The sequence below is a fragment of the Cupressus sempervirens genome, chromosome 8, assembly GCF_028749045.1.
Source record: "Cupressus sempervirens isolate cs-2001-9-10 chromosome 8, ASM2874904v1, whole genome shotgun sequence".
Taxonomy (NCBI): domain Eukaryota; kingdom Viridiplantae; phylum Streptophyta; class Pinopsida; order Cupressales; family Cupressaceae; genus Cupressus; species Cupressus sempervirens.
In genome coordinates, this window is record NC_143125.1 from 661,341,129 (window position 1) to 661,359,864 (window position 18,736).

The 18,736-nt window shown below is 36.1% G+C and overlaps 1 protein-coding gene across 1 annotated transcript; it reads left to right on the top strand.

Moving 5' to 3' along the window:
• Positions 1-131: 131 nt before the first annotated feature.
• On the top strand, positions 132-12,687 carry LOC149544183 (protein DETOXIFICATION 33-like). Its single transcript, XM_089798707.1, has 9 exons — positions 132-583; positions 9,123-9,661; positions 9,815-9,901; positions 10,684-10,740; positions 10,943-11,181; positions 11,337-11,455; positions 12,040-12,126; positions 12,207-12,278; positions 12,389-12,687. Exons 1-9 carry the CDS (start codon positions 266-268, stop codon positions 12,422-12,424), a joined length of 1,554 nt encoding a protein of 517 aa, XP_089654833.1. The 5' UTR covers positions 132-265; the 3' UTR covers positions 12,425-12,687.
• The last annotated feature ends 6,049 nt before the right edge of the window (positions 12,688-18,736 follow it).

Below are 18,736 nucleotides of genomic sequence, written 5' to 3' on the forward strand. Positions count from 1 at the left end.
GTCGTCATAGTTACGGCAATATCATTCAAACATGAATAAACCACGTCATCTTTAGAATTTTTTTGAATTTTTTACGTCGTTCGAGCTACTTTGGAATTTATGCTTGCTTCTGTAATCAGATCTATTCTATGCACCTGCCTTCAACAAACACACTTTCTCCGTCAAATTCAAGACAACAGAGGACAAGTATATGTCAAAAAAATCCCAGTTTTGTCTGAAACATAAGAAGATGCATGAAGATTGTTAATTCTCTCTGCTTGTAAACATGGCCGAGGTTCTTAGTTCGCCATTGTTGAAGGCAGAGGAACAAGATGGTGAGATCAGTAACCATGGAGTTGGTGGCAGAGAGAATATCAGATTGACAGACCTGGACGGTATTGTTAGTTTTCAACAGTTGGTAAAAGAAAGTTTGGCAGAGTCAAAGAAACTATGGAGCATTTCTGGGCCTGCCATTTTCACCAGAATATGTGAATATTCAATCTTAATAATCACATCAATATGTGCAGGCCACTTGGGTGTTGTGGAATTGGCAGCTGTGACAATTGAAGGCTCTGTTATTGGAGGCCTGGCTTTTGGACTTATGGTCACTATAGCCTGCCCTTGTCTTTTATTTTCTTTTTCATGCCTTTTCTTTTTCTTTTTATTGGTACTTTAGGCTAACTGAGAAGAAAATCATGTGCCTTAAAATTATGTTGGGTGTTCTAGTGTTGTTTTGGGGATTTAATTCAATTTTTACTTTCTACTCCTCATGAGAAGTGGTTCATATGAATCTGCCTAGATTGAGATTGAAAGGTACATTTAACATTGAATCATATCAATGAATTTGATACTGAAAATGCACAACTGAATTGTAATAATAATGGTATAGTATAGAGCTTCTGGATTAAGTTCTGTGTAGTTTGATTCAAAAAATGGATGCAAATAAACTACACACAACATAATCAAGAAACTCTGTACCATATTATTATAAACTCTGGAAATCTTATGTCTCAAATTCAATAGTGGTTGTATGATCTAACATACTATAGAACATACTTCCTACTCATATTAAACGTTTTACAACTATGATGTAAGAGAGGCAAGAGCCTACAGCACAATGATAACTTGTGAGTCTCTTATGTGGAAGGTCTTGGATTCAAGTCTACTCGAACTTAACACATAATAATAATTAATCTAGACTTCAGCCCATTACCCTATGATACAAGAGGACACTCTCCCTTCAAAACTTGACACAACTGATATTACAACAGCGAATTCAATGATAAAAGCTCACAACAGTATGCGAGAAATTGAGAGATTTCTGTTGAAAACTTAGAACATAAATCAAACAGAAAGCAAAAAAAAAAAAAATAATAATCAAACAGAAGGCAATAAACCTACTGACATTCAAAACAAATGTTACCCAATTTAGCTCATTAGGGGTAACTCCAATTCATAAGTGTTACCCAAATTGTGCTTTCATACAATCTTGCAAGGCTCAAATTTCTTCAATTTTAGGTTGTAATCACCAACTAGGAATCTTTCTTTCCTCGACTAAACCATAACATCATTACCAATCTGAAATTCTTTATGTCTCCTCTTCAAATAAGCTTTAGACTTGTACTAAAAATTCATTTTATCAATGTGCTTTCTTACCCCATCTTGCAGGCTCTTCATGTTCTTAGTAAAGTCTTATGCTTCTTGCACCCTCTTCTTGTCATTTCTCTCAAAAATTTTTAGATCTGAAGAATCCTTTAGGATGCTGCCATAAACAATGTGAAATGGAAATTTCCCTGTGGTTCTGTTGACAGAGTTGTATACAAATTCATCTTGAGGTAGAATCAAATCCCGTCACTTTTGTCACCAACTAGAATTCTTAATATTCTGGTTAAAACGGCTGTTTGACCATCTGTTTGTGGATGGCAGTCTGAATAAAACTTCAAATCAGTCCTCAGCTTCTTCAATAATCCTCCAAAAGTATCCTACAAACTTTGCATCTCTATCATAAACTATGCCTTTTGGGAGATCATGTATTCAACAAATCTGTAACTTGCAGAATCTTTAGTGCTTTTACATGGGATAAATTGAGTCTTCTTGGAAAATCTATCTACTACGACAAATATAGAACCATGACCTCTTTGTGTTGCAGGCAAACCAAGAACAAAATCCATTCTAATCTCCTCAAATTTCCTCTCAAATATAAGTAGTAGTTGACTAACACACGCTGCCACTTGACATACCCAGAAAATCGGAACACATCTTGTTGCAATTGAGCCCAATAATAGATTTCACCAACAAGGGCTATAGTCTTATCAAAACCATGAATGAATAATTGAATACCTTTGAATAACATACCAACCTAAATGAAACAATAGTGCCATCTTGTCCTATCAATTGCAATAGGTTCTTTGCGGATTTCCATACCTCTCGAAAATGAAGATCTTCATAGATCTCCTTGAGCTCATTAAAACCAACAACTTCAACTCGTGTTTCAATCAATGAATTCTACTTCCCGCTCAAATCATTTACAACCATGTAAGAATTCCCAATTTTATGTTTCAAAACAAATGTATAACTTTGTATGACTCTTCCCATTTCATATGTCTTCAATTTAATTTTCCTTGACTATTCATTAGTAAATAAACAAACTCCTTTGGCAAGAGATAATGTCTCCATTTCTTAAGTGCTTCAACAGTGACATAAAACTCTTGATAATAAATTGAATACTTTTTCTTGGCAACACCAAACTAGGCAATGAGTTTACATTCTCGACACAAAACAACTCCAATAACACTGCCATTTTCATCACAATCAACTTGAAATACCATGCTGAAATTTGGTAGTGCTGACACAAGTTGTTTTATTACTTTGGCCTTCAATAGATCAAAACTCTTTGTTGCCCCTATAGTATCTCCTCTTGCAGTCTCATTTAGTGGTGCACATACACCATAGAAACCTCTAATGAAATTTCTATAAAAACTTCCTAATCTATGAAATTGATCTCAACTCCATTACATATCTATGTTCTGTCCATTCTAAGATAGATTTAACCTTCGCTGGGTCTATCTTGATGCCATTTCTTGACACCACAAAGCCCAAATAAAATAATTCCCTCTTCACAAAGCTGCATTTCTTGAGGTTAATCGGAAATTTCCATTTCTGAGATTCTTAAAAGCATGTCTAACATGCATCACATGTGCTTCTAGTGTCCTAAAGATCGATATAAACAATATCTGATAATGCCCAAGAACTCTTTCAATATTTCGTTCATCAATCTCATAGATGATAGATGAACTAGGCACATTATTTAGCCCAAAAGGCATGGGTAACCATTAAATCAAATCTTAGTCTCAAAAGTTGTTTTGCATTCATGTCCTCCAATTCGTATATGGTGATAGCCACTCTTCAAATCAATTTTGGTGTAATACTGTGCTCCACTCAAGTAATCCATGACATCATCCATCCTAGGCAATGGAAATCTATATTTGATTGGATATAGAATCCTTCCATTTCCCCCTTCTTTGATGATAACATTGCAAGAACTGTACAACAATTCAAAATCTCATTGATTAAACCTTTCTTCAACAAATCTGCAACTTGTCTATTCAAATCTTCATTATCTATGGGCTGCATTTTTTTGACAAACTTTCTCTTGGAATCAAATCAATCTAGCAAATTATCCTTCTAATTGGTGGGGTCCTTCTGACACATTATTTGGGCTGCATTTTTTTGACAAACTTTCTCTTGGAATCAAATCAATCTAGCAAATTATCCTTCTAATTGGTGGGGTCCTTCTGACACATTATTTGAAACAATATCTTTAAACTCCTGCAACAAATCTGCAATCTGCATAGGGCCATCTTCCATATTTTCACAGTTAGTCTAGAAAATCAAATAAAATCAAACTTTCTCATGTCTAACATCTCCACACTTTAAATATGTTTCTCTGAAGGTTCCCCTTTTGAAACCTCTACCTAATCTACCTGTACCTCTTGAATTTCAATCTCTAAGACCATATGAATTATCATATTCTATTTTTGGCTGCTTCCTTGGTCTTCATTTTTCTGATTATCTGTATCATCATCATTCTTGTATGATCTTCCTCATGTTCTTTTCATCTCAGACTCTTCCTCTTTGCTTGTTCTCAATTTTTTTATTCAATATCTCTTCCATCATCAAGGCAAACTGGTATGCATTTTTCATTGTGTAAACTTTTACCAAAGTCGTCTGTTCTTGTATACTTGGCTTCAACCCATTAACGTAATAGGTTACCTTCTCTTTTCTGACCTTTGAGTGACCAATCCGGATCTAAATCCTATGAAACCCTTCTGTATTTTCAATCACTGTTCTTCCTCCGTGTATGACTTGCATTTTCTTTAAAAAGTCTAATTCATAATCATCTGCAATAACTGCCTTGTGATTTTCTCCACCATCCTATCCCAATTATTAATCTTATTTTCACCTCTTCATCCTCTTTCAAGATGCACCATTTTTCCACGAAATAGAGGCTTGTTTCTTCTACTTGGTCTTTGTAAATCTCACTCTGTCTGGGTGCTCAACTTCTTCAAATTCAAATTATTTTTCCTTCCCGTTTATCTAATCAATTAATTCTTCAAGGTTCAGGTTTCCACTGAATATAGGAACATCAATCTTTGACCAATGCATCATTCACGATACCCAGACCAATGCATCATTCACGATTATTTTTGCTGTTGCATCTTCTTCACCACTCGTGTCATTGTCATTTTTCCTATCTTCCTCTTCTTCTTTCACACATTTTCCCCTTTCAGTAAAACCTCTTGTAATTTCTTCTTGAAAAGGTTCAATTTGCTTTTTCAAGGCTCTGAAATCATTACCACAGACAGCATTTGGAAGATTTCTTCCTCCACTTCAAACTCCGGCTCTAACCTAACAATTTGGGGCTCCTCTTGCATACATTTCTGACAATACCTTCAGGCTCAATTTTGGTGCAAACATCTCTCTCGGGCGAATAAACCTTTTCTGATAACACAAATGTAAGAGTTCTCCCGTCAAAACTTGACGCAGCTGATTTTTCATAGTCAATGTTGAAAACTCACTACAATAAAAGCAAGAAAATTCAGAGATTTCTATTGAAGATTTAGTATTTAAATCAAAATCAAAACAATAAGCCTATTAATTTTCAAAGTAAATGTTAAAATTTGATTCAGCTCCAATATAAACCTGCCACAGCATGAAAACATAGCTATTACCACTCCAAAATCTAAACTTGACGCAGCTGATTTTGCAAATTGAATGTTGAAAACTCACAACAATATAAGCAAGAAAATTCAGAGATTTCTATTAAAGATTTAGTACATAAACCAAAATCAAATCAATAAGCCTATTATTTTCAAAGTAAATGTTAAAATTTGATTCAGCTCCAATATAAACCTGCGACAGTATGAAAACATAGCTATTAACACCCAAAAACTCTACCTCCAATCTTAATCCCTACAAAACCCTTAAAGAATTATTCTTCCAAAAGAGCATAAATGCCCACTTGTCTGCTGCGTTATTCTCAGACCACTCACATTTTTGCTAGATTTAGTGTCAAACTGTTAAGGAAGAAAGTAATGCAGAAATTAAAACTTCTGGAAATCCTGATGCCCCCCTCCACGTGGATGCCCTGCATCAAATTATTAAGATAACAATAAAGAAGATGAAAAAATCTATTTACATATGTTAGATGTACAATAGACAGAAATTTAGAAAGTACTTTTGTGGATTTACTTGTAACTGAGACGTATGCAAGTCCCTGTCAGGACTGTCATCAGTTCAAAACTTGGGATGATCTATAACTGATTTTGAAAATAGACAACTATTCAAAAATGAGAAGCAAAAGTTTTGTAGGCAATTATTAAAAAGACAGGACGAGTAAGACTACCATAAAGATCCTTTCTTTTAAACATACATCAGATCTTAGTTAAAAAGTATTTTACATTACTCCTTATTGCTCTCCGTATACAGCAATAGAAAACTCCTATCCAAGATGAAATGTGAAGAGCACTTTCATGGAATGGGTAAAGGCCTATGGCATTTAGTGTAAGCTATTGGAAAAATAGAACAGCAAAAATTTAATAGAGAATGAAAGAATTTCTAACATGATGTTATTGAATAATAGGTGCAAATTTATACAATAGTTTGACCCAACAACATTCCTAAATGACTTCTAATAAGATTGACAAAACACACAAACTTGACAGCTAACCGAAACTTATGGACACTTAACTCAACAAATCTACAATGAGAACTTAATTCAAACTAAAATTCTTTGACTCACACCTAAACTAAACTTGTGTTGCCATCAACTTGACAAGATTTGCCACATATGCAACAATTATTATTGACTACTGTTGGAACATTAACTCCAACATAAACTTGGGTGTTTGTAGAATTGACAGATTTTTTTGACTCCAAATTTATTGACGCAATGAATCCTGAGAGCTTTGTGGGGGGCGGGGGGATTCAACATGCTAACTGGCTTTTCTGAAAGTTTAGTTCTTACACAAAATTGACGAAATGTGGGAATCATAAAATAGTTGTTCCAATTATTGTATTGTTTTAGAGCTATAGTTGCTATGGTAGTTAGCCTCGGGCCACATGGACAATGGACATAATCTTGAGAATCTGCCAAGAACCAATGCAGTGTATGCTTAATTCAAAGACAACGATTGCTTTAGAGAAGGATGACAATGCCCTACTTTGCTACCACAAAGTTGTGAAGATAATCCCAGAGTGCAAAACTGAAAATACACAAAAGAAGAATATAAAAACACACAATACAAGTGTTTATTGTGGTTAGGCCAAAGTCCACATTGCAACAGGGGAATCTCTTATTACATCTTTTGGCTATGGATTTTACATCACATCTATAGCTTCAATCTGGAATGAACCTCCAAATATACATATTTATAGAGACTCACAATAATTGAATAGCCACATCAATTGGAAGGAAAGATAACAAATTGCAATAATAAATCATGAAGCTGTTGGACTTCACATACACCCAACAAACTCCCTCTACTGTAATGTGAGACATTCCCCTACTGTTATTTCATTACAATACTGAGCTGAGAGAAGCTCAACAAAACTTTAACTTCTTTCATGGAACAATCTCCAAAAGTGCATCAGTTGGTTTCTCTTTGGTGTTAATCTTCCTTACTTGAAATTTGCCGTCCTCAAATGTATTCCTGATGAAATGAAAACAAACTTCAATGTGTGAAGTCTGGCTATGAAAAACAACATTCTTTGCTGAATCAAAGGCACTTTTGCTATCAAAAAACAAAATTGATCCTTGTCGAGAACAATCAAAATCACTAGACAAACGCTGCAACCTAATCATTTATTTTGCCCCTTCGGTGAGAGAAATATATTCAGCCTCGATAGATGAAAGTGAGACCACTTGTTGCAACTTTAATGTCTAATTGATTGCTTTGCCCTGCTATTCGTAGATAGAAGATATAATAAGAAATTCCCCTGTTGGAGTGTGGACGTAGACAAAATTTTGCCAAACCTTAATAAACACTCGTGTTGTCAGCTTTTATATTCTTGTTGTTCTGTATTTTCAGTTTTGCACATTCGGATCATCTTCATAGTTGGGCTTAGAGCAAGGTAGAGTTGTTGGGCATTGTAGAACTAATATATATCACAATTTTTATATTCACAATATATAGCAGGGCAAAGCAATCAATTGGGCATCAAAGTTGCAACAAGTGTTCTCACTTTCATCTACTGAGGCTAAATATATTTGGTTGCAGATACTGTTTGGCGATTTTGATTGTCCTCAACAAGGATCAGTTTTGTTTTGTGATAGCAAAAGTGCCATTGATTTAGCAAATAATATTGTTTTTCATGGTTGGACTAAACACATTGAAGTTCGCTTTGATTTCATCTAAGTACAATCGAGGAGGGCAAACTTTAAGCAATGAAGATTAACACCAAGGAGAATCCAGCTGATGCACTTATGAAGATTGTTCCACAAAAGAAGTTTGAGTTTTGCCGAGTTTCTTTCAGCATTGTAAAGAAATAATAGTCAGAGAATGTAGCGGAGTTTCTCACATTACAGCAATTGGACTTCAAGTAGGGGTTTGTTGGGTTTATGTGAAGCCCGGTGATCTTAATGATTTATCATTGCAATTAATTACTTTCCCTCCAATTAATGTGACTCTTCAATTCTTGTGAACCTCTATAAATATGTATATTTGGAAGTTCATTACAGATTGTAATCAACAAGCTAAAGCTACAGCTATGATGTAAGTCAATAGACAAAAGATATAACAAGAGATTCCCCTAATAGTGTGGATGTAGACAAAGTTTTCTCTAACCACACTTGTGTTGTGTACTTTTATATTCTTGTTGTCCTGTATATTTAGTTTTGCACTTTCAAATCATCTTCACAAAAGTGACAGAAATCTGTAACCCTTTAGTGGCCACTTCTACAATATATCAACCCCTCTTCCCAATTACTGAAAACAAACAAAAATGATGAGACCAAGCATGAAATTCTAATACTAAGCTTGAATATGGTGATTGCCAATGCTCGACCTTGAAGTTGTGAGCCCAGTGCACTTGTGCCACATGTCAGTCTGCCTTATGTCAATGTTGTACTTCTTATCTCAATTAAATCTTGCAAATTGTGATATATATCAGTTCTACTGAGCATACACGTTTATAGCGGAAGTGGGTAATCTTATTATAGACATTAGAATATAAGTTTAGATTGCTCAAGTTTACTGATCTACATTGGAAGCTTCGTAAGCCCTAATCTGCCTCTTTGAGGCATGTGTTTGAAGGCCCAAATAGAATTTGAAAAGAGTGTGAAGACCTATATTTGTTGGAAGAGACGAGTATAGCTAAAAGTGGAACCTTTTCTAAATGTTGGAATGAACGGCTTGCAACAACTAACTTGATTGTTTGAAAGCTAATTCTTGCAGAAGTACATCTTAAATGAAAAATTGCTTCAGTTTTTCATCTTGATACTCCATAGGTCCGGATAATTATCTAAAAAATTCTAGGTGGTCTACGAAAACATATTGTCTTTATGCTTGACATTATGGCAATAGTCAAACTCGATTTCTTTCGACTATGTCTACCGTATAAGATTTCAACTGGGTTCTGTGCAGTTGGGAATGGGCAGTGCATTAGAAACCCTGTGTGGTCAGGCCTTTGGAGCAGGAAAACTTCAAATGCTTGGAGTGTATCTGCAGCGATCATGGTTTATATCTCTGTGCACAGCAGTGCTTTTGACTTCTATTTACATTTTTGCCACCCCAATTCTTAAACTTCTGGGACAGGAGGAAGATGTAGCTAATCTAGCGGGAGAATTTACACTTTGGATGCTACCACAGCTGTTTTCCTATGCATTAAACTTCCCAATGCAAAAGTTCCTTCAAGCACAGAGGAAAGTTATGTTCATGGCTATTCTTGCCTTAGCTGCATTGATAATCCATGCTCTTCTGAGTTGGTTATTAATCTTCGAAGCGGGTTTGGGATTGGTTGGAGCAGCTATTACATTAAATCTTTCCTGGTATATTATTATTACTGGTCAATTTTTATATATAGTTTTCTTTTGCCAAGATACTTGGAAAGGATTCTCCTGGCTTGTTTTTCGTGATCTGTGGCCTTTTCTTCGACTTTCAGTGGCGTCGGCTATTATGCTATGGTTAGTAGCACAGTATTTGTGTTTTTTTTGGTTCTGAACTCAATCTATGGTAGACTAATTAATTAGGAGATGACGATGAACCATATATCTCTGAGGAAGTGAGCCAATCTGAATTAACTAGTTGAACTCATTTGTATTGGCTGTCATTTTCAGTTTGGAGTTCTGGTATATGATGTCATTGATTATTATGACCGGCCATCTAAAGAATTCAGCAATTGAAGTTGATGCCATGTCTATCTGGTGAGAAGGACCTACATAAGTCTATTAATTTAAAAATCCAACTTTTTATTTAAATGTAGTTTTAGTTTACCAGCATAACTTTCACTTTAACTGGGAGAAGTGGCCGAGAAGCCAATTATGTTTCAGTGATTGTACACTCCTTGTTTACTTAATCCTTCAAAATTTTATAAAAAATGATAACTAAAAGTTCACTAATAAATTTCACAGGGATCAAAAGTCGTCTAGTTGTACCACCAATAGTTATGATTTGTAAACTTCAAGTAGAGTTGTGTAATTTTTTTGGTACCCATAGTAGATGACTACAAAGACCTTTGTACATCACTATTGACAAATTTTTTGGTGGCTATAGAGCACAATTATTGGGATGTCTTCAAATAGGTATTGGACAACACTTTGAAATGATCACTTTTTCAATCTTGCAAGTATAATAGATTCCATGAATTGTTCCTAAGCAAAAGCCAAAGTAAGCGCTTTAAGTAAATGAGACGTACGTCAAGACAAAAACAACATCAAAATCTGATGTATTATTTAAGATCTGTTTGCACTACTAATAAGCATCCCCTACTTCTGGCTTATTTAAGATCTGTTTGCACTACTAGTAAGCATCCCCTACTTCTGGCTCTTACTACTTGTGTTTACAACTAAGATATTTGAATTTCATACATCAAAGTGCCTCTACACAAATTGGGTTTCTCTAGTCATGACATATATGGCTGCTTAAATAGGTAACATGTTTGCTAAATGTATCTCTTTTGACAGTGTTCTATCTGTTCCTTCTACAGCATGAACTTGAATGGATGGGAAGCCATGATTTTCATTGGTTTCAATGCTGCAATTAGGTATGATTTTTTCTCTTGCTATATCATGTTACATATTTGTTTTGGGTTCTTTACAAATGAAATTATTAGCCAAATACTTACCTTATAACCAAGGTAGACAGATTACTTGAACAAATAAAAGCTTTTTGATTTACAAGGGGTGTCCATTTCATATCTTTGACAAACTTGCAAGCAGTTCTTAGTCTGCATTCAATGTATGCAGTGTAAGAGTATCAAATGAACTAGGAGCCGGTCGCCCTAAAGCTGCAAAATTTTCCGTCATCGTTGTAGTTGTAACATCATTGTCAATTGGGCTTATATGTATGGCAATCATTCTTGCAACCAAAAATGATTTTGCGGTACTATTCACAAATAGTAAATTGGTCATAGAAACAGTCTCAGATATGGCAATGTTGCTTGGAGCGACAATGGTTTTAAATAGTGTACAACCAGTTCTATCAGGTAGAGTATAAATACCAATTCACAAGTCTTGGTTTACATGGCTGTAAATCTGGAAGCTGAGCAGTTCATAGCGTATAATTAATGATATTTTTTATAGTGGGTTGAGACTGGATCATAAATTTTGAAGCTTCTGTTTTATGGTGTGAACAACTCAGGTGTGGCTGTAGGGGGAGGTTGGCAAGGTCTGATAGCCTATGTAAACATTGGGTGCTACTATGTTATTGGATTACCCCTTGGGCTTCTTATGGGATATAAGTTCGACCTTGGAGCCAAGGTAGACAGCTTCTTTCAATTCAGAATGCAAATTCTCAATAGCTATTTTTTTTACATTACAAGTTAGCTAAGCTGTCGATGCTGATGCGGATGCACAGGTGCGATTTTTATTGTTTTGATTTTGGATGCATTTGGATATATATATATATATATATATGCAAAGACATGCAAGAAATATACAAAAATAATGAAGGAATGAACAATGAATGGCCTCTTTTAGGGTTTATGAGCAAAAAGGAGCCAAAAAAGAATTCAAAAAACACAATAAAACACATGCTGAAATAGACATTTAAGTGATTTTGGTGTGGAAATGGCCTTTTGACCACGGGTTCTTCTTGGATGCTCGTAGGAAGCGCATCCTGGGCATGTGGATGCGTTGTATACTGGCCCTGTGGATGCTTAGTGGATGTGTTGCAACGCATCACATGCCCAGGATGTGCTTCCTGCGAGCATCTGAACAGAACCCAAAAACATCCACGCTTCCGGACGTAGCAGCATCAGCATCTGGCGCCAGGAGGAGAGCATCCGTATCTTAGCCAATAAGTATGAAGATTCTCTAAATTTGACTTCTTTATGTTGGAACAGGGCATTTGGACTGGCATGATTTGTGGAACAGCCCTCCAGACTGCCATTTTGTTGTTAATCACATCTTCCACTAACTGGAATCGACAGGTAAAGCATTATATTTCTGGATTTTCTATTGGGATCATTATCTCATTATTTTGTCTACAACTTTTTCTTTTGTAGTGTAGGCAGCTCAAGCTGAGAATCATCTCAGGGTCTTTGAAGGATCAGCTGAGTCTTATATCAATCGATCATTTAGGGTAAGCGAGTAGAAGTTAGATAGATTATTTGAAGGTACTAGGAACTCTACAATCCAAGCAAACTAGACTTTTGTCAAGTTCTGACCAATTCTCTCAAATTTGAGTTGCAGGGTGAAGATCATGTTGAAAATGAGAACATTCATTAAAAATCTAGAATATCTTTCATCTACTAATATCTTTGGCAAATGCCTTCCTTGGATAATCTCTGCTCTAAAGATTATCTAAAATGCCCTTTCCTATGAAGAGGAAAACTCTGCAAATATTTGAATTGCAGTTACAAATTCACTGGGTTGATACAGGACATACTCAAGTGGATGTTAATTATTAGGAAGATTTGTGTTGCAATTTGTAATCTGGGTTCAGTAATATGAAATACTGGAAACCGTTTGGAGACCAGCTTTACTTTTAATCCAGGTTAAGTATAACCGTATATCTTCTGGCTAGGGAAACAAAAAAATTCTGTCATGGGAAGAGCATTTCAATAATATTATTAATTGAAGGTAAAAACAGTTTTGCTTAGTTTCTAGTTTAAAATTTGAAATGATTTTATGCAACTACACTGTTTTGATAGTAAAATAATTCACTATTGATGCAGGGGCAAATTCTATTTTCGGTTCCTGATTGCAGTGTTGGGGCGGTAGTTAAAATGATTTTGAGAGTGACCTAGTAAATTTTTGTCAAATGATTTATTGGCAGCTCGTGGAGGATTGTGCCAGACTGTATTTTAGGGAAAATCTCATTAAAAGATGTCATCCTCACTTAAAACTAAAAGATCTGCTGTAGGTACTGAAGCAAATCATCGAGTGTCATAACTTAAGGGGGTTTGGGTGTCAAATAAAAGTGGTGGTGTGTGTTGCTGAATTGTGTTTTTTGTTTTTTCAGCGATATTGTCACCATAGATGGTGTTGGTGTGGTTTTCATAAAATTAGTTTGCTAGATATATTTTTTTCTTTGTGTGAGTCTTATTTTCATGAAATGGTGACTTCTGTTGATGAATATTTTTCTGGAGTCAAATAAGATCTCAAGTTGTTTTATGTAGTATAGTTCATTTTTCTTGATTTTTGTAAGCTTCCAGACTCAATCACCCTTCATTGGGTCCTTAGCTCTGAAATGCATCAACTATAATTTTCAAGTGTCTTGCCTTAATACGATATAGATCTCTTGAGGTGAAACAAATTGGCTAATGCAACTTAAGTAGACCTAATGTTGAAGCTGTGTTATATTTTATATAACAGACTCATTTTCAAATTGAAAGGTGAATGGAGGCCTACATCTTAATGAACAATATATAAGGTCAGTAGAAATACCAATCTCCTCAATGTCTACTTCCATAAGGTTCTTGTATACCAGTCTGGTTTCAAGTTATTGATGACCTTAAAAGCTACCTTCATGAGACTGTCACATATAGTCAAGGTCATCAAAGCATTCTGCAAATAATCTATATAGAAATCTGTCTTCTAGTCAAATTTCCTACAAAATTTGAAATGAAATATTGGCTCAAATAATTTGTCAATGAAGATGGAAGACAGAGTTTAACATTTTTTATAATTTAGTCATTAATGTTGAGAAGTATTCTATAATGGTGATAAGAGGTGGCATGACATAAGATTTTAAGAGTTTTACGCAACACAAAATTAGAAAAGGTGTCTACATATTCAATATTAGAGGTACAGGAACACAGTTACAATACACCCTGCTTATTTCAGAACTAAGAATTCAAAATATCTACTTGAGATCTTGGTGCAGGTGCACAAAGTCATATTGTCCATTTTGGCATCTATTAGGGGTAGACATCAAGTTTTCAGTCAGTTTGATAAGTACGGGCAAAAGTTGTAAAATTGTTTGATTAAAGAAAAAACAGGTTTTGAAGATACAAAACCCTTAACAAAGATAATACAATGGAAATATCATTGAAGTTTCCCAAAAAGAAAAAGGGAAAAAGGAAAAACCCTTTACAAAGATAATACAATGGAAATATCATTGAAGTCCCCCAAAAAGAAAAAGGGAAAAAGGCAAAACCAGGCAGGCAAAAGAAAAAAATAGCAGTAGAGAACTAGCCAAAATCCGACACAACACAAACTAAATCAAGAGAAGAAATAGAATTAACCTAGGTTCTTCAAGCTATCAGCTAACTCCTTCTCAAGAAGGTTCATCCTCTAAGAAATATTCTTCAGCTCCATGATGCTCTAAGGCATAGAAACATACTTCTTCTATAAACTGGCTCTGGTTCATTTACCCGGACCCGCAGTAGCTCTAGCAGATGCCTCTTTTTCCTGGTCAAGGTCTGCAATGGATCTTTCTTGATGGGAGCTTTCCAGACTAGCCACCAGATCTTTCATATTTTCAGTAGTAGACTTAACAATTTGATGGCTACGATCCATAATCTTCCTGAGGCTGGCATCTGTTTTGTCAATCATTTGGTTAATTTCCTCCAACTTTATCAAACATTTCAATGTTTTTTTCATCAGATTCTACATACTTATTGAGGCTATCCATCATAATCTTCTTCTCATGAGAGGTCCGAAAAGCATAAGAAGAAGGGTTTGAAGGAGGGACAAGAATAGACTGGGAAGCATTATTACCATCCTTGAGTTGCACTTCCTCAATTTTAGATGAAAGGGCACAATACTTCAGGCTAAGGCCCTTTATCTCATGGAAGACCCATCTCATCAGTTTGAAGGAATAAATGGAGCTAAATTTTGCAGTTCTCATTACCCGAAAGGAAAATTTCCTCTTATCCTGAAAATCATCAACACTCAGCTCTATAGAGGTAGACCAAGCTTCACTGTCCTTTGGGTGAGAAGAGTCCTCAGATTGGGAGGGCGAAATAGGGAGGTCATGATCAACAAAACTCTCATAATCCACTAAAACTAGAACTTTAACTTTCCTAGCATAATTCTTGCCAGTCTTATTTCCTTTAGAAACAAGAGACCCCTCCCTTTCTTAACGTTCTTGATAGTTTTGTTTATTACAGGTGTAGCCAAAACAACTTGCATTGAGTTTTACCTTTTTAACCTTAGTGACACCTAGAGCCTCCAAACTAGGGATATTCTTATGCTTCTTTTCCAGGGGAGGAGGGAAATAATCGTCCTCCTCATCCTCCTCAATATTCATCCCCTCTTTCTCCACAAATCTTCTAGTTTTGGAAGTGCCATCCAACTTCTTCTTGGGCAAGATTTTGGGTTTTTTAGCAAGGAGGGAGAGGTGGGGATTGGGGTAGCCTCCTATACTCATCTTCTTCCATCTCTTAATCCTTCTCCACTACATCAAACCTATGCCCCCTATCACCTTCAGAAAAAACTAGAAATCTAGGGGATTTTAGAAACCCTAGCCTCGAAATGCTAATAAAATTTACAAAAAAAATGCCTTGATGAAGAACCAGATTTTAGGGCTCTTCCTGTGATATTTAATGTTGGATGTGGAAAGAGAAGATAATTGGGGAAAGAAACCTAAATCCTATGCTTGAAATGATTAAGCATCACAATATGATACCATACACTCTAGTGAATCTCCCATCAAGAATGAAATACTCCATTATAGGCTTAAGAACTCCATGCCAAATTGGCTTAATCTGCTCAGGATCAAAGTAAGAATTGCTACATTTCACTAGCATTTCCTTTTCCTCTTTTGGTTTGGGGAACTTCTTAAGCACACTGTTTGACACCTTACTATCTTTGAAAAATTTAATGCCCATTGTTGAGAGGCTAGTAGCCTTAGCCACAAGGTTCTCATCTGCCATGACCTCCTTTCCAAATAGATTAAGTTTACCATTGTTCCACTCTTGGAAAAAGATCCTAGTGACCTTCCGATCATACCCGTGGATCTTTTCCAAGTAAGAAGTCACTCTTCCCTTCCACAGCCAGTACCAAATTGTGGCTTTACATTTCAATTCCTCACAAGTGGTTGGCTCAACTCTTCTCAGATCAATCATCATCTTCAAACTAACAAAGTCAAAAGAAAGAAGGTGAAAGTTCTAGGAAATATCAAAAAACAATGCACTTAAAACCAATAAAGCAATACATCACCTAGAAAGCACGAGAGATAAAAGTAGCAATAGTAAGCCTCTACATAGTCAGATGAATGTCACCTCCAAGACTGGTAACAAAATACAAAGTGTTCTTTCCATCATTAATCAAGAGATTTCCAAGTTGTTCATTAATCCGATCATATCTAAGTGACAAGGTGATGTCATTATTTAAATTACTCTTCCCTTCCCAAGTCGTTGTTGCCTTAAGTTGGACACCAAGGTTGACTAGGCCATCAACCACCTTATTGACCTCATGATATGCATGGTCAATATGACAATCTTCAAAGTTTTCTATAGTATGTGATGTTCCTAAGTATGGAGGGGCTGAAACTGGATAGAGATGAAAGCTGAGGCCTGTGTAATGTGTCTTAGTAGAGGTCGTACGGTATACAAGGCACAATGGTAGCCGCATGGGGTCTATACTCTGACTATACGGTGGATATCAAGGAGCTCATAATGTGTGGAAAGACAAGCTGTACGATGCAATGAGAGAGTTCGTATGGTGATGGGGAGGGGAAGTACAGCTGCCGACCAAGAAGGCCCTACGGTGTCCGAGCAAGGGCATAGGAAAAGGCCGTATCAGGATGTCTTCTGTACGGTGGAGACAATAGGAAGGATGGTAGTATGGTAGGCTAGTTGGCTGTATAGTAAGGTATGTCTCTAGGCTATATGGTGGAGTTAGCAAGCCGTACGATATATAGAAGTGCAATACAGATACGTTTGAAAAGGAAATCGTTTGGTAGGTGCTTGAGCTAGAAATGATAAAACATCAACTATGAATGCAATCCTGTTCATACATAAACACAATAGATTTAGATGAAATCCAGACACAATAAGAGAGACTGAACACGAATAACCCTTGAATTGATATATGCCAATATGATAGTGCTCCAACTTGCCAGATCTGAGTGAAGTCTTACAGGCGACGAAATAGGGTGAGGGTTGAATCCCACCGAAATCAAAAGAGCCAAATAGGGAAGGTCTTTCACTTCTGAAATGGTGAACAACAAAGAATCCCAATGGAATTTGTAGTACAGAGAAAATAATCCAAATTGTATACCTACGACTACCTATATGTCATGCTTAAATACCCATCAGGAAAACCTTCTAAGGGTGTACAAAGATAACCAATGGCCATACTTACCTACAGAATCAATTAAATTAAAAATGGGTCCAAGATTTATTAAATCAATTGGCCCATTAACAAGGTTTTAATTAAATACTTTTATTTTATGACAGGGACATTACAATCCTCCCATCCCAAAATTTGCTTGTCCTCAAGCAAATGCAAATTGGACTGCAGGAAACCTTCCGCAATGAGCTTCTTCAGTTTTGAGTCAGGTACTAAATAGATCTTGCTAGCGAAGTAAATGATGTCATCAATAACTTTATCATCTTTCATCCTGTATATAGCCATCCATCAGCTAACATGCAAAAGTGTTCTTGGAGTACTCGACCAGTAGATGGGCATACCAATTATCCAAGGAATGGGGTAAGGTGTTGATTGTCATGTTTTTACTTGTAGCATCTAGGATCAAATCATGTTTTAAAATGGCCTCCATCTTCTTGATTGTGACTTCCCTCGATCCTTAATTCGACATTCCTCTTAGTCACACCTTCTTGCCATCTTCCTTGACTGAAAAGTCCATCCTTTTGAAACTTTGGGTGTACTGGTCAAGAGTTTCCGACCACTTGATGCCCAATATGATATCAGTATCAACCAAATCTATGACAAAGAAATCATCTATCACGGTATAGTTTCCCATGGAAATTTGTAGCCATGGGATCACATGAGTGCAAGATAACAAGGTTCATCCTACAACCTTAACCTCAAATCCTCCATGCTCAACTACACACAGGCCTTTAATAGTGACCAAAGTTGAATTGATGAAATTGAGTGTGGCACCACTATCAATCATGATTGGGATTCGTTTTCCATGAAGTGTGCCACAAACCCTAAAGATACCACTTCCAGTCCCTGTAGTGATGGTAGCAATGGAACCCCCTTTTTGTATCAGGGCATTTATTCTCTCTTGCTAGGTAATTTCTTCATCAGTCACTGCAGGTATTTGTCCATTGTCATCAGATATCACCTCAATGTGATGAATCTTTCCCTTCCCAAGGCAATGATGACCAAGTCCTCATGGCTCTTTGCATGTGAAACAAAGCTTCTTCCTCTAGAGCTCTTCATGAGAATCTTCATCAAATTGAGGTTTTTTTTGAATTAGCTCCTTGCCTTTGTCTTCTTGTGGGGTTAGTGTTGGTGTAGCTGTGTGAGTTTTGGAAGAAGATGTGGCCATGTCATGCACCTTCTCAATAGCTTTGTTGAGTGTACACAGGTTGAACCCTTTGATCCAGTCTCTCAAAGGTTCTCTCAACCCATCCATGAATAAGACAATTCGATGTCTTTCAGAGATGTCTGTGACTAATA